Raw genomic sequence first — 24,508 nt, 5'->3', positions numbered from 1 at the left:
TTTATATTGTAATCATTTTATAACCACAGTGGAATTCTTTAATGTATAGAGTAGCATTACATCTGTAATGTTATATTCACAGATCTTACTTGTCTCTTCTTTTGGAAATTAATAAATAATAGACCGTTTTCTGTTGGACTTTGAGAACTGCTCTGTCTTGTGTGTGTCTGTGTGTATTGATGGGGATACTTTAAGAGTAAGATTTGGAAAGAAAGGTCTACCTAATATACTTTTTTGGCCCAGGTCATAGATACTTGTGTGGAAATTGAATTGTAAAATTTCAAAAACAGGTTTTAAGCTTCTTGTCACCAGTTTTCCACTAGAGGGTGCTCTAAATTTTGTTTTAAGCTTACCTTAAAATGTGCTAGATAAGAGGCACATTCTCTTTCTTTTAAAACAGCATTTCTTTGAGTTATTTCTTCTTAACTGCTCTTTAATAATTTCATCCACTTATATCATACAACAAGCATTTTAACTCTTCCTCACTAGGATAAATGTTTTAAATTTTTGGATTTAGTTTGAATGAAATTGGATTGTATAAGGAAAGACCGATTATGTCAAGACAAATGGAAGTATATAATACATTCCTCAACTTCTAGAAATTTATAATGATTTATTTTAAAATGTTTGTGTGTCTACTCATTTTTTACTAACAGTCCATATTGCAAAGCAGTTTCAAGTTATATTAATTACATATGTTATAATTAGACTTTGTATAGTTTAGACAACTATTACATATTTAAAATGAATTTTGAAGGTGTTTCATTGCAGGAAATAGATTTCAATGCTTGTACTTAAAAATGCCTTGAATATTATGAAGCATCTTCCATTGTATATTTTGGATCCATTGTGCCTTCAACACAGACCATAACATATTAAAAAACTTAGAACTTTAGATTCTCTTATATAACTCTACAGTCTCTCAGTGTTGATGGAGCTTTTATTAATGATAAATAGTATTTCTCCCATTCTTCAAAATAAAAGACCTTTTGTCTTCTATTCTCATTTTCCAGCTTGGGCAGGTTTGTGTGTGTGTGTGTGTGTGTGTGTGTGTGTGTGTGTGTGTTTGTTTTTCTTGGGCAGGTTTAGATGGTTTGGAATTGTAATCAGAGTACTACTGATTTGTCAGTGCCCAGTTCCCTGGTATGAGAGATGGAACAGAGAGGAAGGAGACACCCAGATTTCATTTCACTGTGGTCTTTTGGGGATTCACCCTAAATACACACTGTTCCACCTGTAAATATAGATGAGACAGAAAAGGGTCAGACTAAGAACTTCCGGAATGTGTGGAGGAAAATGTTTCATCTCTTATAGAGAATTTCAAAATCTGTACAATGATAATGTACAAAAATGCAAAATATAAGTCTCAATTTCAGATTTCCCAGAAATTTTTTGCCCATGCTTTAATTGGTTGTGGATATTTTTAACTTGGTTGAAGTTTCCTCAACTTGTGCACCAGAGGGCGTTGTGTATCTACCACAAATGTAAAAGTCTGGAAATTCCTTTGTCAATGTTATGGTTTTCTACAAACATATTTGGGGTGAATGATATTTCACTTATTAATGCATTAATATATTATTTTGGCAAGAAACTACAAAATTTAAGCTGTGATACAGGATTGGAAAAAAAGTGAATTTTTTTCATAGTTGCTGTCCTTTGAGGAAGCTTTAAGAAGTTTATTCAGGGTAATTCAATTGTGGCAGGGCTCAAATGAAATTAGACTTGAGTTTATCTCAACTCTTTGGAAAAAATTTTGTTTTTATTTTTGAGAATTTGAGGGGGAAAAAAAGGACCAGTATAATTGAAAAACGTGCTGTTTGTTTATGGTATACAGACTTTATGATATAAGTAACATATAAAATTAATATGTAAATAACTGAAAAACATTCACAAAAGAGAAGTAGGAACTGGGTATCTGTAGTAAATGGAAAGTTTTTTGTAGGTCCTAAAGATGACCTTGTTAACCTGGGCTTATCCATTTATATAGTGAGAGGAGTGGTAGCTTTTTTGTCTGTGGTGGCACTTCAGAGTAATATCCTTTGAGCCTTTTGTCAGAAAGCTCAGAGGAAAGAAAAATAGTCATTTTTATCCTAATTGCACATTGCTTTCAATACATCTCCTATCCTGATCTTATCATTCTTTAATTTTTTGTACAGTTGATTCACTTCCCTTTCTTTAATTCTGGGGAACAATCTCACATAGGAGTTAATATGTCAAGCTCTAAAGTCAAATTCTTTGTGTTTAAATTGCCGCTCCACCATTGTATGACCGATCAAGTTATCTAATATATCTGTGTCTCAGTCTCTTCTTCTCAATGCATAAATAATAATAGAATCTCTCTACTGGTGTGAGGGTTGAATGATTTAATATGGTAGAATTTTGTATTGTGCTGAGCACATAGTAAACATTCCTTGTGGGCTAACTATTATGGTTTTGTTTGTTTATTTCACCCCCAGGAAATAAGAATGCCTTCCTCATTTAGCTTATATACCTGTTATTTGTAATCATAATTTTAGAGATAAGAAAATAATATATCTCAAAAACTTTTTCCACCCTAAAATCCAAACTCCTGTAAGTTACTGCCCTCTAAAATCTCTTTTGAGTGGCTCATTATTTTAGTATATGTGCTTGTTTATTCTCTGGAACATGAGAGAAAGGAGTATAAAAAGCTCTGTGCATAGTAGGCACCTAGTAAATGCTTTGAAAATAAGTAAATGAACTAGTTTTTTCATGTCATTTTAATCTATCCTCAGGGTTTCAGAAAAATCTGTTTACTGTCAAAACTTATTTTTACTATAGATTGTGGATATACTATTATTTACCAGTTTGATTTGTATTTCTCAGTTGATATATGCAAAAGAGAGCCAAGCACATAAGACCTTCCCTTTTTATCCATAAGTACTTTTTTAGTCTTTATTGATCATTACTTTATTTTTTATTTATTTATTTATTTTTTTTAAGAGCTAAGGGTCTGGCTTTTTTTTTTTTTTAATTATTAGCACCTTTAATTATTTTTTATTTATTTATTATGGCTGTGTTGGGTCTTCGTTTCTGTGCGAGGGCTTCCTCCAGTTGCGGCAAGCGGGGGCCACCCTTCATCGCGGTGCGTGGGCCTCTCACTATCGTGGCCTCTCTTGTTGCGGAGCACAGGCTCCAGACGTGCAGGCTCAGTATTTGTGGCTCACGGGCCTAGCTGCTCCGCGGCATGCGGGATCCTCCCAGACCAGGGCTCGAACCCGTGTCCCCTGCATTAGCAGGCAGATTCTCAACCACTGCACCACCAGGGAAGCCCGATCATTACTTTAGATGTTGAAATAATGAGGACTTGTCTTCATGTGAATAATTTTCTTTTTAACATTATTTAAAATCTGATCTTTTGAAAGTTTCTTAAATATTTAGTATCAGGAAGTCAGTCTGTATGTTAACTGAAACCTATCATAAGGAAAATGTTAATTTTTGTAGAGGCTGCTTTTTTTTTTTTTTAAGTTTGTTTGAGAAGAACATTGTATCTTCTCATTAGAGGTAATAAAAAATGATAAAGGGCTATACTTTTTTTACCTAAGGAGGTGCAAATTACTTTATGGATAGAGTAACTTAGACTGGGTCATGAAGAATGTGTTGGATTTGTATGGGATACAAATGGAGAAAAGCACACATTCCAGTAAAATATCCAGAAGCTGAAATAAGCCATGCCTTTGCAGGTAATATATAGGCTGGTTAGAGAAATTTGATGTCAGATTATGGAGGGAAATGAATCTACTTCCTTTCGGATTACCTTTTATATGGCAAAGCTTAATTCAGTCACTGAAGTAAAACTGTAGATTAGGATAGTAAATTTTTTAATGTAAGTTTTATCAGATGATATATTCCTTAATGCTGGGTAGACACTGTTTTGCTTCGAAATGAATAATTTGGGGGGAGGTTACATTTTAATGTATTTTAAAGCATTCAAAACTTCATAAACTAAAATATTAAAAAGTTATTTTTATAGTAATCCCAGAACAAAAAAAAGTGTCAAATTTTAAGGTAATGATGTTGAACAGCACAAGGAAACTATAACCATTAGTCTGAATATGAGTTTTAATTCATTTAGGTGATTCATCTTGCCACTGTCCACTCCACGATGACCTGACTGAGGCTGAGAGTTGTATTAGTCAGTATAAGGTAGATCAGAAGTCCTCAAGCTTCTGAGTATATTAGAATCAAGAGAGCCAGTTAAAATACAGATTGCTGGGCCCCAGGCTCAGAGTTTTTGATTTAGTAGGTATGGTAGGGCCTGAGAATTTGTTTTAATAGCAAAGAAAACTATCAGTAATTCTCTGAAAAGGTTATTAAGATTCTTCTCCCCTTTTAAAATCCATTTCTATTTAGAGGCTTGGTTCTTTCACTTCAATCAAAACAATATATCATAATAGATTGAAAGAAGAAACCAGTATGAGAATCCAGCTTCTCCTATTAAGCCAGACATTAAAAAGATGTGCAAAATGTAAGGCAGTGCCATTCTTCTCATTAATTATATTTTGTTTTGGAAAGTAGTTATTATTAATAGAAATCAAATTTATGTTAAAACGTTATTGAATTGTTATTTTTAAGCTAATTAATATTTTTAAAATGTCTCAGTTTCAATTTCAAATGTAGTAAATATCAATATAGGTAGTCCAACTAAGGCTTTTTTGGGGTCCTGAATAATTTGTAAGAGTATAAAGGGTCCTGAGACCATGATCTTTTAGAATTGCTTTTTGAAGGCCATTGTTTTTCATCTTCAAAGGGTTAATTACTGTTCTGCTTCAGACATTAAAACAGTTCTCTAGAAGAAAAGAGTGTTTCAGGGAAAAAAACTTTGTTTTAATGACTGTAGGAAAAATGAAAATATATAACAGTTAAATATTCGTTTTTCTTGAATGGAAATAGACTATATAATCAGAGATACTAAGTGGACATGGTTTTGCCCCCTTTTCATTAGTTAGCTTAATGTTATCCCTGTTTATAAGAAGCCATCTTAACCATTGAATGTGAAGTGATAATAAATTATGTGAAACATTTAGCAGGTGATTGGAATGTCTATGCTAATCTGTACTTATGCATGACTTATTGTACTTTGTTACTCAAAAACTAGTTTTGAAAAATATTTCCTCATTACTATACTTTTTAACTATAAATGAAAATACCTCTAACCAAGTATATCATAAGGGTTTAAGTAATAAGTGTTGGGAGCAGTGGGAGTGTAGGTGTAGGGAGCATTTTTAATTCTAAAATATAAGTTCCATTGTATCAATAAATAGTTATTCACAGCCTTCTTTTTTTCTAGGTTTTGTGGTAGGGCAACAGGAAAGATATAACATTCATGTAAGAAAGGCATTTTGGAGAAAAAAATAAAATGTCAGGTTATATACAAAAGAAATTGAGAGTGGGAAACTTACTGGGGAGTAGAGTGGCAGGGAAGAATTTTTGAATTTTGGAATTGTGTGGGATTTTCAAAAAATTAGAGTCTGGATTATAGGAGAGATTACAGGAGAGAGTCAAGTAGAAGGAATAAGCAGCAGTGTAAAAAATGGAATAAGTACAGTTTTGAGATTGGTTGCATTTAATTATTAAATAGACAAAAGGTAAATCAAAAAAAAAAGAAACTCTACCACTAAATACTATTAATTTTGGCAGTATCTAGTCTCTTTAATCCAAGAACTACAAATGTCTTCAACTACAATTTTAAAAATACATTCATGTCACTTATGCAAATAACAGGAAAATTTAATTAACACCTCTTATTCCCTTTATATTGCAAGGCAGGGACAAAAGAAGGTAGTTACAGTCAACATTAAGTTTGTTTTATGTACACTTTGCCCCTTGACTACTGGGGCGAGGTTTCCTATTAAAAAGCACCAAGCCCATTAAATAAACTCCGTGTGATACCATTTGATACATGATTTATTAAGGGTAGCAGTTTTGAATCAAAGATTGGTCAAATAGGTTCTCTGCTCAGGTGGTGGGTATCAGTAGGAAATACATTGATAATAAAACATTATTTAAATAAATAAAACTAAGAAAGGTTTATCTGTACCTACGATATTGTAAGCTTCTAATTTCTTAACCTCCTGAAGGGTAGAATGGTATTTGTCTAACAAGGTAGATAATAAGTGGGAAGTCCAGGATGAAAATAAAGCAGAAAATGAAGTGCTTATTAGCTTAGTTGAACAGAGGATACGTGTTTAGCTGAAGGCAGTGAAACCTTTAACAGAAGTTGATCATGAACTTTTCACCAAATCATGAAAAATTCAATGATAGCATCCTCCCTTGAACCTTAAGAGATTAGGAGATGGTGCTTTCCCAGTAAGTACCAAATTTTCAAATTACTTATTCCAAAACTGATTTCTCGTCTTTGGGGAATCTTGGACTTCCCTTGGGAAATTGGTGAAGTCTGTGAACTTCCAAAACTACTGGTTTCATTGTGTTTAGAGACCCTGAAGTGCATTTTGGAATTCTGAAAACGTGTTTTTCAATCAAGAGTAATACGTAGGACTGTTTTAAACAGAAATGAAACCCCCTGTGTTGACATATTACATTTTATAATCTTAAATATGTACAACATAAAACCTGATCTTAACTTACTATGCATCTACTCATACATAACTGTAAAATACAGATTTATAAGTTAAATAGTGTTACAAACTAGCAAAAGTTAACCTAACAATATTAATGTGACAAAGGAATACTGAAACTAAATTGCCACTTGCTAGTGTGAATATGGTATAGATAATATAGTGTGAGTTTCAATTCAGAGTGCTGTTAATGTCCTGTCCCATGCTAATATTCTTACATTACTTTCCTCTACTTGAACTGCTTCATAACCTCCATTTATTCCTGATGCTGTAATGTAATTTTCAAGGTACTGTGCTTCTGTTAGTATTAGCCTGCAACAATTAAAGTAGCTTTGCTGTTTGACACCAACCCAGTCAAAAACACTGAAATCACAGGACAGTATTAAGTAGTAAGATAGCAAGCATCCAGATGATCCAGACTCAGCCTTTATTAATTTCATTCTAGATCTTCACAGAAATGAAGACACAAAAATTTTAAAACATGACAACATCTATAAGAACTATCAGGTTTCTAGAAGAAAATTTCTCACATCAATAATGTTATTAAAAGTTGTCTAAGCTGTAAAGGTGAAATTGAGATGTCATTGGTTAAATAAATGCAGAATAGCCACATTGCATGCTCCTGTATGCTAGACATTATCCTAGCTTTCAGGACTATAACAAAAATAAATTGAACAAGGTTCTTGATTATAAGTCTTGATTATAAGACTCTTAATGGTTCATTAAAAGTTTAGTGTTGGGGAGAAAGAGGAGTGAACAAATAATTTCAATATACACCTCAGCTAAAGTGTTTTGATAGAAATAGGTGGGGTAGGAGCCTCATTAATAACTGCTTACCAAACGCATGCTGATTTAGGTAGCCCTAGTGCGAGCTAGAGGAAACTTTTAGCTAACCTGTTACTGCCTTTGTTTTTTGGGGTGGGGAGACAAAACCACTTTTCAATTCTCCACAGGCTCCTTGCTATCTATATCTAATTAGAATTCCTTCTCATTTCACCTCCACCATTTGTCATTTACTATACTAGATATATCCAGATATATCCATTTAAAAAAATTCTTAAGAGACTATTGGGGAGGAAGAAATTTTCCTCTACCCTTCTAGTTTCTTCTGGCTGGTCTAAGAACTAAATTGACATGAGATTATTGACAGATTAACAGGAGAAAAACTAAAGTTTACTAACGTGTATATGGGAGAGACCCAGAAAAACTGTGAATAACTCACCAAAATGGCTGAAACCCTCACCTTAAATACCATCTTTAGCTAAAGACTAAGGAGGATGTTGGGGATAGTGGTTTGGGACCTCAGAGCAGGAGAGGCAATTGACAAGGAGATAGAAAAGCAAATGTTTGGTAAATGTTTGCTAGGCCATGCAAAGACAATAGGACACAAAGGAATTTTTAACAAACTTCGCTAAGTTCCTCCCTGTCTGCATACATAGTTCATACTATAATAAATCTATGGTGATAGGTCCCTTCCTGGAACAGATCCTCTACTGACATTTTTTTAGGTAGCTGGGGGAAGGTCAAGTTTCGTCTTTTGGGCCTTGATTGGTTTCAGCTCAAAAATAATTTTCATGCCAGAAAGACATTTTAGGGTGGCAAGTTTTGCTCCCCTATAAGACTTTAATAACCAATTTTCCAGTTTGAACAGAATATTTTAAACCTGGTATATCTTTAAAAAAAAATATAATTTCAATAAATGGAAAACTGGTATTCAGTGCAATAGTTACATTGATGATGGTGCAGGGGAACAAAATTTGCTACCCCCAAATGTTTCTGGCATGCAGTTTCAAGCTGAAAACAATCAAGGCCAAAAAGCCTCTGGAAGCACCTTTGACCTTGCCCCTAACTGCCTGAAGAATTTAGATAGAGGGCCTATAACAGGAATAGAGCTATCACCAGGAATATCTGCAAAGAATACAGGCTAGGTGTGGTGGGTGAAACTCTTGGAGATTTAGAGTCCACTCTGTGTCCCATTGTCTCTGCAAGGCCTAGCAAACATTTGTTTCCCAAACGTTTGCTTTTCCATCTCCATGCCTTCCTCACGTTTGAAGTCCCAACTCCTACCCCAACATCCTCCTTTGTCTTTAGGTGAAGATGGTATTTAGGGTGAGGGTTTCAGCCATTTTGGCAAGTTACTTGGTTTTTCTGGGTCTCTTTCATGTTTACATGTTATTAAACTTTGGTTTGATTTTCTCTTAATCTGTCTCATGTCAATTTAATTCTTAGACCAGCCAGAGAACCTAGGAGGGTAGAGGAAAATTTCTTTCTCCTGGACAATGGCTACTTTTTCTACAGCCAGGTGATGATAATGTTTAAATCTCTGGTTAGTTGTCATTATGAGCACTCATTTGTAAGCTGTAGTTTCTCTTTGTATATGAATTCCATGTCCCAAATTTAGTACACCTTCTGTCAGCTCCAGATAATTTGCAATATAGTTTTCTTTACTGTTTTGGGAAAATAGTGCCAGTATCTATCTTGAATTTTACTTAAATTTAATATTATTGTTGCCTAAAACTTGGACTTTTTATTACCCAGCCTTGGCACATTTGAAGTTCTTTCTCATTTTCAGAGTTTTATAACGTTTCCAGTTTAATGTATTATTTAGTTTTTCTTTGTTAAGAAAGATGCCCGAAGAAGTTGCAGAAAATAAGATTGCTTATCTCTTTAATATTTAATTTTACTAATTTTTGGCAGTTGTGATCTCAGGTATCAGGGACATTTTAAACATGTTTAAAATGTATTAATATTTATTTTTGAACAAATTTCAGTATTTAAAATTTAGAGTGATTACTGTCTATCAAGTACTGTGTTAAGTATTAGCTATATTATCTCTTCTAATTCTTCCATAGAAGGTAATTATCAGTATTAACCTGTTTTGTAGTTTAGAAAGTGAGCCTTAGAAAGGTTAAGCAACTTTATCAGGATCACATACCTGATCAAGTGAGATGTGAAGGTGTTTTAATAAAGGGCCATTATGCTCCTGACTCGGAGTGCCTGCCAGGGCATTACTGTTACCTGGGACTTTGTTACAGCAACTAGAGTCAGTTCCATGCCCATCTTTGTTTATGTTTCCAACAGTGACCTAATGATGGTGTATAAAGTTCACAGATAACAGTGTTAATGCTCAGAGAAATGCGTAGACAGAAGGGTATGGCTTAGCATTTTAACTGGATAGAGTCACTATCAAAAAATATTTTGCAAGATGGCAAAAGTGTGTAAAAACTCAATACATGCACCTCAAGAACAATGGCTTGTGCCATTGAGGGAAAGAAATCGAAGCTTCCCCCAAAATGATGGAGGATAGGTTTCCACATAAAACAGGTCAGAATGCATTACGAGATAAATGAGAGTGGACAGGTTGCACTAGGGAAATTTTGAGTTGGCTTTTTAAATGAATTCATTTCTTTTTTTTTTTTTAATTGGTTCACATTGCTTTATTGGATGAAAATAAGTAAAAGGAGCAAAAGTAAGAGAGTTGTTAACAAGAATTTTTGCAAGATATTTCAAGCACATAGCTACTACATCAGTGAAAGTACTGAACAATTCGTTTGGGATAACGTTGAAATAATGCTCCTATAGTTATAATAAGAAAATAATTTCTGAACGTTAAGAAAATAAACCTCATTTCATATTTCTCTCTTAAGTTCTAATAAGGTAATGGCTATTTTAATTCATATCTATAAATGCAAATGCATTACACAGAAAAAATATATTTGTTGTAACTTATCAGCCTATCTTGATCTCATTTATAACAACTGAATACTTGATTTTATTATTAAGATATTTTTTAAATAAATTCCCTCACTAAAATATGTGAAAGAATTATGATAAGCCACTTTAGGAAGGCTTTTAACTATTTGGGGTTGTTATATAATAATCATCACCATAATGTTTTAGAGATTCAAATTCTAAGGAAAAAAATAACTTGTGTGTATAAGCAAAAGCTTTTTTTTTTAATTTTCAAATTTTATTTTATTTTATTTTTTTATACAGCAGGTCCTTATTAGTCATCAATTTTATACACATCAGTGTCTACATGTCAATCCCAATCGCCCAATTCATCACACCACCACCCCCACCACCCCGCCGCTTTCCCCCCTTGGTGTCCATACGTTTGTTCTCTACATCTGTGTCTCAATTTCTGCCCTGCAAACCGGTTCATCTGTACTATTTTTCTAGGTTCCACATATATGCGTTAATATACGATATTTGTTTTTCTCTTTCTGACTTACTTCACTCTGTATGACAGTCTCTAGATCCATCCACGTCTCAACAAATGACTCAATTTCGTTCCTTTTTATGGCTGAGTAATATTCCATTGTATATATGTACAACAGCTTCTTTATCCATTCGTCTGTCGATGGGCATTTAGGTTGCTTCCATGACCTGGCTATTGTAAATAGGGCTGCAATGAACATTGGGGTGCATATGTCTTTTTGAATTATGGTTTTCTCTGGGTATATGCCCAGTAGTGGGATTGCTGGATCATATGGTAATTCTATTTTTAGTTTTTTAAGGAACCTCCATACTGTTCTCCATAGTGGCTGTATCAATTTACATTCCCACCAACAATGCAAGAGGGTTCCCTTTTCTCCACACCCTCTCCAGCATTTGCTGTTTGTAGATTTTCTGATGATGCCCATTCTAACTGGTGTGAGATGATACCTCATTGTAGTTTTGATTTGCATTTCTCTAATAATTAGTGATGTTGAGTAGCTTTTCATATGCTTCTTGGCCATATGTATGTCTTCTTTGGAGAAAGGTCTATTTAGGTCTTCTGCCCATTTTTGGATTGGGTTGTTTGTTTTTCTAATATTGAGCTGCATGAGCTGTTTATATACTTTGGAGATTAATCCTTTGTCTGTTGATTCATGTGCAAATATTTTCTCCCATTCTGAGGGATGTCTTTTCGTCTTGTTTATGGTTTCCTTTGCTGTGCAAAAGCTTTGAAGTTTCATTAGGTCCCATTTGTTTAGTTTTGTTTTTATTTCCATCACTCTAGGAGATGGATCAAAAAAGATCTTGCTGTGATTTATGTCAAAGAGTGTTCTTCCTATGTTTTCCTCTAAGAGTTTTATAATGTCTGGCCTTACATTTAGGTCTCTAATCCATTTTGAGTTTATTTTTATGTATGGTGTTAGGGAGTGTTCTAATTTCGTTCTTTTTTTTAATTTATTTATTTAATTTATTTATTTTTGGCTGTGTTGGGTCTTCGTTGCTGCGAGCAGGCTTTCTCTAGTTGTGGCGAGAAGGGGCTACTCTTCGTTTCGGTGCGTGGGCTTCTCATTGCAGTGGCTTCTCGTTGAGGAGCACGGGCTCTAGGTGCATGGGCTTCACTAGTTGCGGCTCACAGGCTCTAGAGTGCAGGCTCAGTAGTTGTGGCACACAGGCTTAGTTGCTCCGCGGCATGTGGGATCTTCCCGGACCAGGGTTCGAACCCGTGTCCCCTGCATTGGCAGGCAGATTCTCAACCACTCCGCCACCAGGGAAGCCCCTCTAATTTCATTCTTTTACATGTAGATGTCCATTTTTCCCAGCACCACTTATTGAAGAGGCTGTCTTTTCTCCATTATATATCCTTGCCTCCTTTGTCATACATTAGTTGGCCATAGGTACGTGGGTTCATCTCTGGGCTTTCTATCTTGTTCCATTGATCTATCTTTCTGTTTTTGTACCAGTACCATATTGTCTTGATTACTGTAGCTTTGTACTATAGTCTGAAGTCAGGGAGTCGGATTCCTCCAGCTCCGATTTTTTCCCACAAGACTGCTTTGGCTATTCGGGGTCATTTGTGTCTCCATACAAATTTTAAGATGATTTGTTCTAGTTCCGTACAAAATGCCATTGGTAATTTGATAGGGATTGCACTGAATCTGTAGATTGCTTTGGGTAGTATAGTCATTTTCACAATATTGATTCTTCCAATCCAAGAACATGGTATATCTCTCCATCTGTTGGTATCATCTTTAATTTCTTTCATCAGTGTCTTATAGTTATCTGCATACAGGTCTTTTGTCTCCCTAGGTAGGTTTATACCTAGGTATTTTATTCTCTTAGTTGCAATGGTAAATGGGAGTGTTTCCATAATTTCTCTTTCAGATTTTTCATCATGACTGTATAGGAATGCAAGAGATTTCTGTGCATTAATCTTGTATCCTGCAACTTTACCAAATTCGTTGATTAGCTGTAGTAGTTTCCTGGTGGCATTTTTAGGATTCTCTATGTATAGTATCATGTCATCTGCAAACAGTGACAGTTTTACTTCTTCTTTTCCAATTTGTATTCCTTTTATTTCTTTTTCTTCTCTGATTGCCATGGCTAGGACTTCCAAAACTATGTTGAATAATAGTGGTGAGAGTGGACATCCTTGTCTGGTTCCTAATCTTAGAGGAAATGGTTTCACTTTTTCACCATTGAGAATGATGTTTGCTGTGGGTTTGTCGTATATGGCCTTTATTATGTTGAGGTAGGTTCCCTCTATGCCCACTTTCTGGAGAGTTTTTATGATAAATGGGTGTTGAATTTTGTCAAAAGCTTTTTCTGCATCTATTGAGATGATCATATGGTTTTTATTCTTCAATTTGTGGATATGGTATATCACATTGTTTGATTTACGTATATTGAAGAATCCTTGCATACCTGGATAAATCCCACTTGATCATGGTGTATGATCCTTTTAATGTGTTGTTGGATTCTGTTTGCTAGTATTTTGTTGAGTATTTTTGCATCTATATTCATCAGTGATATTGGTCTGTAATTTTCTTTTTTATTAGTATCTTTGTCTGGTTTTGGTATCAGGGTGATGGTGGCCTCATAGAATGAGTTTGGGAGTGTTCCTTCCTCTGCAGTTTTTTGGAAGAGTTTAAGAAGGATGGGTGTTAGCTCTTCTCTAAATGTTTGATAGAATTCGCCTGTGAAGCCATCTGGTCCTGGACTTTTGTTTGTTGGAAGATTTTTAATCACAGTTTCAATTTCATTACTTCTGATTGGTCTCTTCATATTTTCTGTTTCTTCCTGGTTCAGTCTTGGAAGGGTATACCTTTCTAAGAATTTGTCCATTTCTTCCAGGTTGTCCATTTTATTGGCATAGAGTTGCTTGTAGTAGTCTCTTAGGATGCTTTGTATTTCTGCGGTGTCTGTTGTAACTTCTCCTTTTTCATTTCTAATTTTATTGATTTGAGTCCTCTCCCTCTTTTTCTTGATGAGTCTGGCTAATGGTTTATCAATTTTGTTTACCTTCTCAAACAACCAGCTTTTAGTTTAATTGATCTTTGCTATTGTGTTCTTTTCTATTTCTATGTTCTTTTCTATGTGTTTATATTTCATTTGTTTCTGCTGTGATCTTTATGATTTCTTTCCTTCTGCTAACTTTGGATTTTGTTTGTTCTTCTTTCTCTGGTTCCTTTAGGTGTAAGTTTAGATTGTTTATTTGAGATTTTTCTTGTTTACTGAGGTAGGCTTGTATAGCTATAAACTTCCCTCTTAGAACTGCTTTTGCTGCATCCCATAGGTCTTGGATCGTCGTGTTTTCATTGTTATTTGTCTCCAGGTATTTTTTGATTTCCTCTTTGATTTCTTCAATGATCTCTTGGTTATTTAGTAACGTATTGTTTAGCCTCCATGTGTTTGTTTTTTTTTATGTTTTTTTCCCTGTAATTCATTTCTAATCTCATAGCGTTGTGGTCAGAAAAGATGCTTGATATGATTTCAATTTCTTACATTTCCCAAGGCTTGATTTGTGACCCAAGATGTGATCTATCCTGGAGAATGTTCCATGCACACTTGAGAAGAAAGTGTTATCTGCTGTTTTTGGATGGAATGCCCTATAAATATCAATTAAATCTATCTGGTGTATGGTGTCATTTAAAGCTTCTGTTTCCTTATTTATTTTCGTTTTGGGTGATCTGTCCACTGGTGTGAGTGAGGTGTTAAAGTCCCCCACTATTATTGTGCTACTGTCGATTTCCTCTTTTACAGCTGTTAGCAGTTGCCTTGTGTATTGAGGTGCTCCTATGTTGTGTTCATATATAGTTATAATTGTGATATCTTCTTCTTGGATTGATCCCTTGATCATTATGTAGTGTCCTTCCTTGTCTCTTGTAACATTCTTTATTTTAAAGTGTATTTTATCTGATATGAGTATTGCTATTCCAGCTTTCTTTTGATTTCCATTTGCATGGAATATCTTTTTCCATCCCCTAACTTTCAGTCTGTATGTGTCCCTAGGTCTGAAGTGGGTCTCTTGTAGACAGCATATAGATGGGTCTTGTTTTTGTATCCATTCAGCAAGCCGGTGTCTTTTGGTTGGAGCATTTCATCCATTCACATTTAAGGTAATTATCGATATGTATGTTCCTATGACCATTTTCTAATTGTTTTCGGTTTGTTTTTGTAGGTCCTTTTCTTCTCTTGTGTTTCCCACTTAGAGAAGTTCCTTTAGCATTTGTTGTAGAGCTGGTTTCTTGGTGCTGAATTCTCTTGGCTTTTGCTTGTCTGTAAAGCTTTTGATTTCTCCATCGAATCTGAAGGAGATCCTTGCTGGTAGAGTAATCTTGGTTGTAGGTTCTTCCCTTTCATCACTTTAAGTATATCATGCCACTCCCTTCTGGCTTGTAGAGTTTCTACTGAGAAATCAGCTGTTAACCTTATGCGAGTTCCCTTGTATATTATTTTCCATTTTTCCCTTGCTGCTTTCAATAATTTTTCTTTGTCTTTAATTTTTGCCAATTTGATTACTATGTGTGTCGGTGTGTTTCTCCTTGGGTTTATCCTGCATGGGACTCTCTGCGCTTCCTGGACTTGGGTGGCTATTTCCCTTCTCATGTTAGGGAAGTTTTCGACTATAATCTCTTCAAATATTTTCTCTGGTCCTTTCTCTCTCTCTTCTCCTTCTAGGACCCTTATAATGTGAATGTTGTTGCGTTTAATGTTGTCCCAGAGGTCTCTTAGGCTGTTTTCATTTCTTTTCATTCTTTTTTCTTTATTCTGTTCCACAACAGTGAATTCCACCATTCTGTCTTCCAGGTCACTTATCCGTTCTTCTGCCTCAGTTATTCTGCTATTGATTCCTTCTAGTGTATTTTTCATTTCAGTTATTGTATTGTTCATCTCTGTTTGTTTGTTCTTTAATTCTTCTAGGTCTTTGTTAAACACTTGTTGCATTTTCTCGATCTTTGCCTCCATTCTTTTTCCGAGGTCCTGGATCATCTTCACTATCATTATTCTGAATTCTTTTTCTGGAAGGCTGCATAGCTCCACTTCAGTTGGTTGGTTTTCTTGGGTTTTATCTTGTTCCTTCATCTGGTGCATGGCTCTCTGCCTTTTCATCTTGTCTGTCTTACTGTGAATGTGGTTTTTGTTCCACCGGCTACAGGATTGTAGTTTTTCTTGCTTCTGCTGTCTGCCCTCTGGTGGATGAGGCTACCTAAGAGGCTTGTGCAAGTTTCCTGATGGGAGGGACTGGTGGTTGGTAGAGCTGACTGTTGCTGTGGTGGGCAGAGCTCAGTAAAACTTTAATCCGCTTGACTGTTGTTGGGTGGAGCTGGGTTTCTTCCCTGTTGGTTGTTTGGCCTGAGGCAACCCAACACTGGAGCCTACCTGGGCTCTTTCCTGGGGCTAATGGCGGACTCTGGGAGGGCTCACACCAAGGAGTACCTCCCAGAACTTCTGCTGCCAGTGTCCTTGTCCCCACGGTGAGCCACAGCCACCTCCTACCTCTGCAGGACACCCTCCAACACTAGCAGGTAGGTCTGGTTCAGTCTCCCCAGGGTCACTGCTCCTTCCCCTGGGTCCTGATCCACCCACTACTTTGTGTGTGCCCTCCAAGAGTGGGGTCTCTGTTTCCCCCAGTCCTGTCGACGTCCTGCAATCAAATCCCACTAGACTTCAAAGTCTGATTCTCTAGGAATTCCTCCTCCCATTGCCGGACCCCCAGGTTGGGAATCCTGACGTGGGGCTCAGAACCTTCACTCCAGTGGGTGGACTTCTGTGGTATTAGTGTTCTCCAGTCTGTGAGTCACCCACCCAACAGTTATGGGATTTGATTTTACTTTGATTGCACCCCTCCTACCATCTCACTGTGGCTTCTCCTTTGTCTTTGGATATGGGGTATCTTTTTTGGTGAGTTCCAGTGTCTTCCTGTCGATGATTGTCCAGTAGCTAGTTTTGATTCTGGTGTTCTCGCAAGAGGGAGTCCATTTCTTCATTCAACTATGAGTGCTTAGTATGTGCTGGAAACTATTCTGAGGCTGGGGGAACAGCAATATACAAAATGCATAAGTCCTTGCCTTGGTGGTACTTAGATTGTAGAATCCAGGGGGTTACTTTTAGTGTTGTAATGTATGCCTACTTTATACCTACTTGTAAATCAAAAGATGCTTTATGAATTCAGTGGTGAATCATTCTCTAAAGTGAATGATCAGTCACATTCTTACATATGTGACCTATGAGTTTAGATGACTGCTCAAGGGTTTGTCTTCATGGGCACTATAGCTGTATTCAGCCCTTGACAGAGGTGAATACTGTGCTTGGTTTCCTAGTCTGCAGCTAATGAGTAACACAGATTAGTTGGAAATGATTCAAATGAAGCTAACAATATAATTTGAAATTTGGGGGATGTTTTTGAAGATGGGGAGAATAGTGATAAGTTAAAGGAAGGATTTGTCTCAGGAATACTTAAAGAAATGATCTTCCTTTAGCATAAGAAATTTGCTACAAGATACTAATTTCTACTAATACCTTTAAAAGTTGTCCAGGCTTTAGCCATCTTTGGTTCTGGAGATCTAAAAGTAGGATTTAAATTTTAAAATATTACTGTGGGATGATTTTAAGTTTAGTTTCATCAGAATGAATGTGAGCTGAAGGGAAATAAAATATGCTCTGAAGGCCACTCCCAAGCCTGGGGATACAGGATCAAACAATTTAATAGACTTCATTATGAACTAATATTCTTTATGAAGAGACACTGCTTTACCAATTGTATGACATCTATTTCCCAGTTCCTTAATATAAATTTCTGGAAACAAATGAGTTTCTTATCAACATCCAGGCAAACTCTTCCACATAGACTTTGGATATATTTTGGGTCGGGATCCAAAGCCTCTTCCTCCTCCAATGAAGCTGAATAAAGAAATGGTGGAAGGAATGGGGGGCACACAGAGTGAACAGTACCAAGAGTTCCGAAAACAGTGTTACACAGCTTTTCTCCACCTTCGAAGGTAAGTTGATATGCTTGACGTAGAGAATTTTGGTAAATTCATTTCACAGAGCAAGAAAAATATTTGTTCAAATGTTTACATTCTTTAGCATCACTCTTTTTAGAATGACACAGGCAGCAGTATTTGTTAATGTACATTTGATGACTATTTTGATAAACAGTTTGATATCAAAGGAAAAAGACAGTTTCTTGCTTTCTCACTAATTATTTGACTGCTAAATCCCACCAAGTGGGAAGCTGGCGTTACACAAGAATGAAGCATTTAGCTCACTTGGAGTGATTAGTCAAATAATTTTTAGTTTTTAGCACCTTTATCAGCCTTAGTTTGGAGCATTCTGAAACAATTGAAGAAAAAACGTTACATATGATTTTGTCTCTCTTCAGCACCTCATCAGTCATTCTGCTTAAAAAAAATGTTGATTTTTTTCTCTATCCCTTTTTCTCTAAAGCCACTGTATCTCTGCTTCCTTCATCCACATTTACTTAGGTCTGGACATCATGTATCATCAGGAAAAAGATAAAAGTCATGTTTGTTAAATTCAGGACATGGCTCTAATGATTAGTCAAAAATGATGGATCATTTTATTCTAACTCCACTTTCAACTTAGCTATGCAAAATGAATATTCTTAGTCCACCAGAAAAATCCCAGCTCAGGAGACACCTGTATGCTCTTCCAGGTGAATATGTAACCAGTAGAAGTGAGTTGCCTATGCATGTGGGCCCTGTCTTTTCTGTCTTTGTAACCTCAGTTTATAGACAGTATATGTATGTTGAATAAGAACCTTCAGTATTTGTATGAACAGTTCTGCATCACATCTGGAGTGAGGCCATGTTCCCAGGTGATATTGATATTACTGGTCCCAGGTGAATGGCTGTCCTATATTAGTGAGGTTTCATCTTTGCAGTGGCTCAGTAGGCCTTCACTGTTAACTCAGTCTCGACCGCATGTCACAAACTTTAACGTACATTTTACAAACAGCTGCATTATTATCCTTTGAGTGGTAGAGCAGCTCAGTTTTACTCTCCAGAAATGCTAAAGGAATAATGAGAAGATGGGTGCCTGGTGATGCAGAAGCACTTTCAGAGGTGAAAGTTCCACTTTAATACCTAGGATTTTTAATTTAAAATAGTCAGAGCCTACAGAAAGCTAGATGAAACTATGGTGATCTCAGTGAGGAGGCAGACAAGATGATATGCAATTATAACTAGAGAAATGTCCTAGGTACCCTATCTTTTTGAAAGCAGAAAGAAAACAATGTGTCTTATAAACTATCATTGATAATGGATTAGTAGCAATTCAGCAAAATGAGAAAATAGAGGCAGATTATTAGTATAGAGCCAAAAGTTAACTTTCCTCACTACTAAGAAAAATCATAAAGAGATTAATCTACCTCACTTTATGTTAAGTCTTCATGAAAATTGTTTTTTTTTTCAAAAATTTCACTGTTAAGATTAGCTAGACCCTAATATTTTGATAAACATTTATTTTTTAATGTTGTATTTTAGAATATGGTTCAGTTAGTAAAAATTTCTCTTAGGACATAAGAATTAACCAGATAGCCAAAAATTTGTTTGGAGTTAAGGATATTTGACACACTTATTATTAGAGTTTTTAGGTGTGACCAACTGTGTTCTTTTCATGGTTTTTGTTGATTGCTGATCAACAAGAAATCATTGAATAAACTGTGGACCACAAACAGAGCAGTCCCTTTTGAATTAAGTTATGAATGTTAGTTGTACAGATGCCAGAACACACTATATGGTGTGATTTTCATATAACAAAATACATTGTTATACCAATAATAAATTGGAAAATTTATTTTTTGAATACTCTTATGGCAACTCTTTAGTAATGCTAAAACATTTTAAATATTAAGTGTTCAAGGAAAACATAACTTCTCTTAATCCATGTTTATGCCAAACACCATGATAGACACGGATGACACAAAGAGGGCCTAAACTTTTCAGTAAAAATATTGAAATTTGGAATGCATTTTGCTGTAACAAGCAGAGTTCTTACATTGTCTTAGAGGATGTTTGCCTAGTCACCAAACAGCAGTGAATCTATTGATCACACTACTTTTCATCGTTAATCTCATTGTTTTCCCTTCTAGAAGTAGTACACTTGTTAAATAAATATTTTTATAGGATTCTACTCTGATATTTGTTGCATGCAAAATGGATAGATTGTAGGGGAAACAGACATCTGAAATGCTGTTAAGAACCTCACTTGTTGTAGTTAATGCTTTTTATTCTTAGTATTGAAGGTTTTTACTGAAAAATTTAGACCATCTTTGTATAACCAGCGAGTAGCATGGTGGTTGGCATAAACATGGGTATGAGAAAGAGTACATTTTCCTTGAACTCTGTACTTAACCTACTCCTTTTTAAAAATCTAATTTATATCACATCCATCCTTACATCTTTGTCTAGACTTGGTTTTGCCCACTTTTCCCACTCTATGATTTTTTTAACCTTAACCTTATATTTTCTTTTGATAATGGCTTTAAAGATTTCTGGTAACCTTTCTGTTTTTCTGGATAGCATTTGAATGACTAATATATAATTTCTGTTTTGTGTAACTGGTTCTGTCTTAAATGGAAAATGCAGGTTAATGGCAACAGATGTAAAAGATTAATACAGTTAAGGTAGTGACAGATTATCCACAAAGTAATTGGATGTTTAAGCTTATAGAATATTCCATTTTATATTTATTTACATTGTTTCCCTTTGCCATAATAATAGAAGCATGGGTGGTTATATGTATACCAGCAGATAATGGAGAAAACATTAATCTTTGCCTTTTACAAAAGGAACACACATGTTTCCATAAAGGCAGACATTTTAACATAGATCCTGGCTGACCATTAGAATCACCTGGGGTTCTTTGTGGGCTAGGGGGGGACCAAAACAATTCTGAGCTCCATCAGATTTAATTGGTCTGGGATTTGGCCCAGGCATTGGTATTTTCAAAGAAGCTTCCCAAGAGAGTTTAATGGGCAGCCAGGTATGGGATATACTCTGAAATATCCCTTTCAAAACTGAACCTTGTATTCCTCTCCCTATGTTACCCTGTGGTAGATTCCTGAGATTCCCTTATGGCAAGGTTGGGAGAAACCCTATATAGTCAACAAAATAGAGTATGAATAATTAAGGGTTCATTGAAAGAATATCATTTTTTTGTAACATAATGTGTAGCAGTTGGTTGTATCCTACTGACACCAGTCCTTACAAGCCTTCTCAGTGGACCCTTTTCTCTATTTCCATTTCCTACATACCACAGAGCTTAGAGAAGGGCCTGGTGCCCTTTATGCTTCCTAATGCCACTTTCGAACCATTTCTTTCCTTGCCTTCTTAAAGAAGGAAAGCGTAGACACACACTGTGAAATCAGATGAATTACCTACTGCTGACCATCAACTGCCTATTTCCCTGTCATTCTCATTCATTGAAAACTTTGTCTTCTTCTTCAGGCCTGCTGCTGTGACTTCAGCATCTGCATGAATGGTCCAGCCATGACCGGACCCCTCAGGGTCATGTCCTCCTCATGTAAAGCCAACCTTGGCCACTCCCTCTCATCAATAGTAAACTTACCCCTCCAAAATCTTGATCCCCCACTTTTCACTTACTAGCCTCCTTTCTTCCTTCAGCCTTCTCCAGTCCTTCTCTGCTATTGAAACTAATTTTATCAAAATAAACAATTACCTATACCAAATCCAGTGGCCACTTTTGCTTCCTAGAAGCTTTGACACAGTTGACCACATCTTTGTTCCTAAAAACATTTCTTTTATTTGGTGTAACCTACTCCTCTATTTTCTGTTTTGTCTTACTGATCACTCCTGCTTCTTTGCTGATACCTTCCCTCTTCTTCCTGACCTCTATATATTAAAACTATCTAGAAGTTCCATATCACTATAAAGAGTTCTGGGTCTTTTTCCCCTAAACTCTCTCCTTAAGCATTTACATCTAGACTTGTGACTTTAAATAAGATCCAAATGCTGATGATTCCAAACTATTACCACCAGCCCTATTATCTCCTCTGAAATATGTCTAACTGCCTACTTGACATCTCTACTAAGAATGTAGTAAGGATCTCAAACTCAATATGTGTCTAAAATGAAACTCTTGATTCCCTGCCCCAAATCCTGTTCTTCTTTCATTCATTTTTTTTTTTTTTAATTTTGATAAATAACCATAGTTCCCCATGTAGGCTAAATCCTTGGTGACATTCAGGTCCTCTGTTCTCCACTTCATTGAAGCCATCTTGAAGCAAGTGATATCCAGTCCATCTCCAAAATATAGCCTGATAATGTCCATATTATTCCTTTTCCACCTGGACATCTGTAAAATAGTTTCCCTTCCTCTATTCTTATTCCCCACAAGATAACCAGTGTGGGCTTTTACAAAATGCATATCTGAGTATGTCACTCTACTCTTTAAACTCACTTATTTCAGTAGAGTTAGAATAAAATCATACCTCCCTAAGATGACTTTTCTCCCCACCCCATCAATCTTTGACCCATTTTGCTGTTTTTTCTTTATTTTTAAAAATCTTTCGTCAGTTTATTGTGTGAGTCCCCACCCTCCTCCAGAATGTAGGCTTCATGAGTGTGTAGAGACCTTGTTTGTTCAGTTCACCACTATACCCATAGTGCCTAGAACAGTGTTTAGAGTGAGTACTCAATAAATATGTGTTGGTTGAATGAATAAAATTATTATGTGAGTAGAAACGGAATAATCTGTGAACATGCTTTTTATCAGTTCCCACAAGGAAATCAGTAACTTTTAAAACTATAAGTTCAAGCTGTTTAGCTATTATCATACTTTTTTTAAAAGAGTATAATTGAGTTAAGGCCTAATTTGATTAGAAGATTATATCAAGGTAGAATTTTTTCATTATAGTGCCTGATTTTCATGGGTAATATAAAATTCAAAAATGATGAAATAGGTAATTTGAGGTTCACATGGATAGTCATTTTTGTCTACAAGTTCTATTATCATTACAGTTCAAGTATTAGTTTTTATGTACTTTTTTATATTATGGATAAGTAGATGGCTGGAATAAAGGTTCTGCATAACCTAAAGTCCTGACTTCCATCCCCTAGAGAAGACAATGCAAGGCACTTGTGTTGACACTTCTACCGAGACCAGCTAAAAACCTTCATTGCCTAAAACCAAAGCTTTCTTCACTTACATCCATCCCCAAAGTCAAACCTGGACCTCCTTTTATCACTACAGTGCTGCAGGGCCCCTCAGGGCATAACTGTCCAAGGGGAGAGTGTTCTGGAGCAGGAGGTGGGTTGTACCCAGTGTACACTTAATTATACCTTTCCCCACATGGCTGTACTTCTGGAAATGAGATTTGGAATAGTAACATTCTTTCTTCTTGTTTGGAGGAAGATGAAAAGTTTGATGATTGATGAGGATAAACCTTTAGTTCCTACAGGGGCCAGCATACTCCAAAGGTGAAATTATTTAGATATCTTGCACATTTTTAGTGTAGAAGAGTACGAGCTATTTTCTCCTCTGTTTAGGGTTGCTTATATCCAGACCAGTCACTATATTTTCGAAGATGGTGGGATTAGTGCCCCTAGAGGATATTTATGAATGATGAGTGAAATCACACTATTTCCCTTTGACTCATTTATCCATGACATACTGAGGTAGTCTTAAGGTAGCAGATTCTTGTCAGCATTGAGCAAAGACAGATCTTCATTGCTTAGTAATGCTAATTAATGGTATAAAGCAGATTCCCCTTAGATCCCTTCTAAAAAGAATATACTTACTAAAGAGTGGAAGAACTGTCATTATTAGATGGTTACTCCAAAAATGTGTTCCCTAGTGGAGGACCTAGAAATGTCATTATATCAAGACCCTAGAATAAGATATGTTTTCAAGGCTTGCTTTTCATTGAGACAGCTGGTGAATAAGCTCACATTCTATTTTCCATAGGAGTAATAGTAATCATTATAAAGCACTACTTCTAGGAGTGCTCTTAATATGAGAAAGAATGGCAAAATTCTAACACATTGCTATTTATTTTTCTTTCCCACTCTCCTTTAGGTATTCTAATCTTATTTTGAATTTGTTTTCCTTGATGGTGGATGCAAACATTCCAGATATTGCTCTTGAACCAGATAAGACTGTGAAAAAGGTAATTTTTATACATCCTCAGATATCATAGTCTACTTTTCATATGTAAAAATATTAGGGTTTTAACAACCCATTTCCCCTTGTCCCAACCCCTAGACTCTTAAGTAACATGAATTAAGAAAGAGACCTTGTGTATATTTTTATTTCGCATTCCAGAATATGACAGCCTCTCAAGTCCTCTGCAACACGTTTTATCCCCTTGCCTGTTTGTACCCACAGTCACATGAATAGGTCACTACACCAAGAGAGGAAGCTTACTATCACAGCCCTTGCTCTTTGTCCTGAAAGTTTAGCTTCTCTTTAATATTTCTACTGGGATACCTGATTCCTAGTACTCCCAGATTAAGCCTGCTAAGAATCAGAAACAAAATATTGTAATAGTATGTAGAAGCAGAAGCAAACAGCCATTCTTTATCCTTCCCATTCATACCCTTGCTTACAGGGGTTTCTTACTGTGTCAGGAGAATAGAGACCTGCCTTAACTTAACCTGCAAAGAGAAGAATGAAGGAAGGCCATCACGTAGATGAGCAGTTATTCAGAA

General features: G+C 35.8%; 1 protein-coding gene across 8 annotated transcripts in view; it reads left to right on the top strand.

Moving 5' to 3' along the window:
• PIK3C3 (phosphatidylinositol 3-kinase catalytic subunit type 3) overlaps positions 1-24,508 on the top strand; it is a 161,681-nt gene that overhangs the window by 126,262 nt on the left and 10,911 nt on the right. For 4 of the 8 annotated variants that reach the window (XM_082416000.1, XM_082416003.1, XM_082416001.1 and 1 more), the window contains exons 22-23: positions 17,647-17,815; positions 23,877-23,967. In XM_082416000.1, the coding sequence (XP_082272126.1) occupies positions 17,647-17,815; positions 23,877-23,967 (260 nt within the window). The other 4 variants (XM_082416004.1, XR_014251495.1, XM_082416006.1 and 1 more) reach the window with 4 other exon arrangements.

Source organism: Balaenoptera physalus (assembly GCF_965194825.1).
Source record: "Balaenoptera physalus genome assembly, chromosome: 12".
NCBI lineage: Eukaryota > Metazoa > Chordata > Mammalia > Artiodactyla > Balaenopteridae > Balaenoptera > Balaenoptera physalus.
The sequence above is the reverse complement of the archived record's forward strand: the minus strand, read 5'-3'. Positions and strand labels throughout refer to the sequence as shown.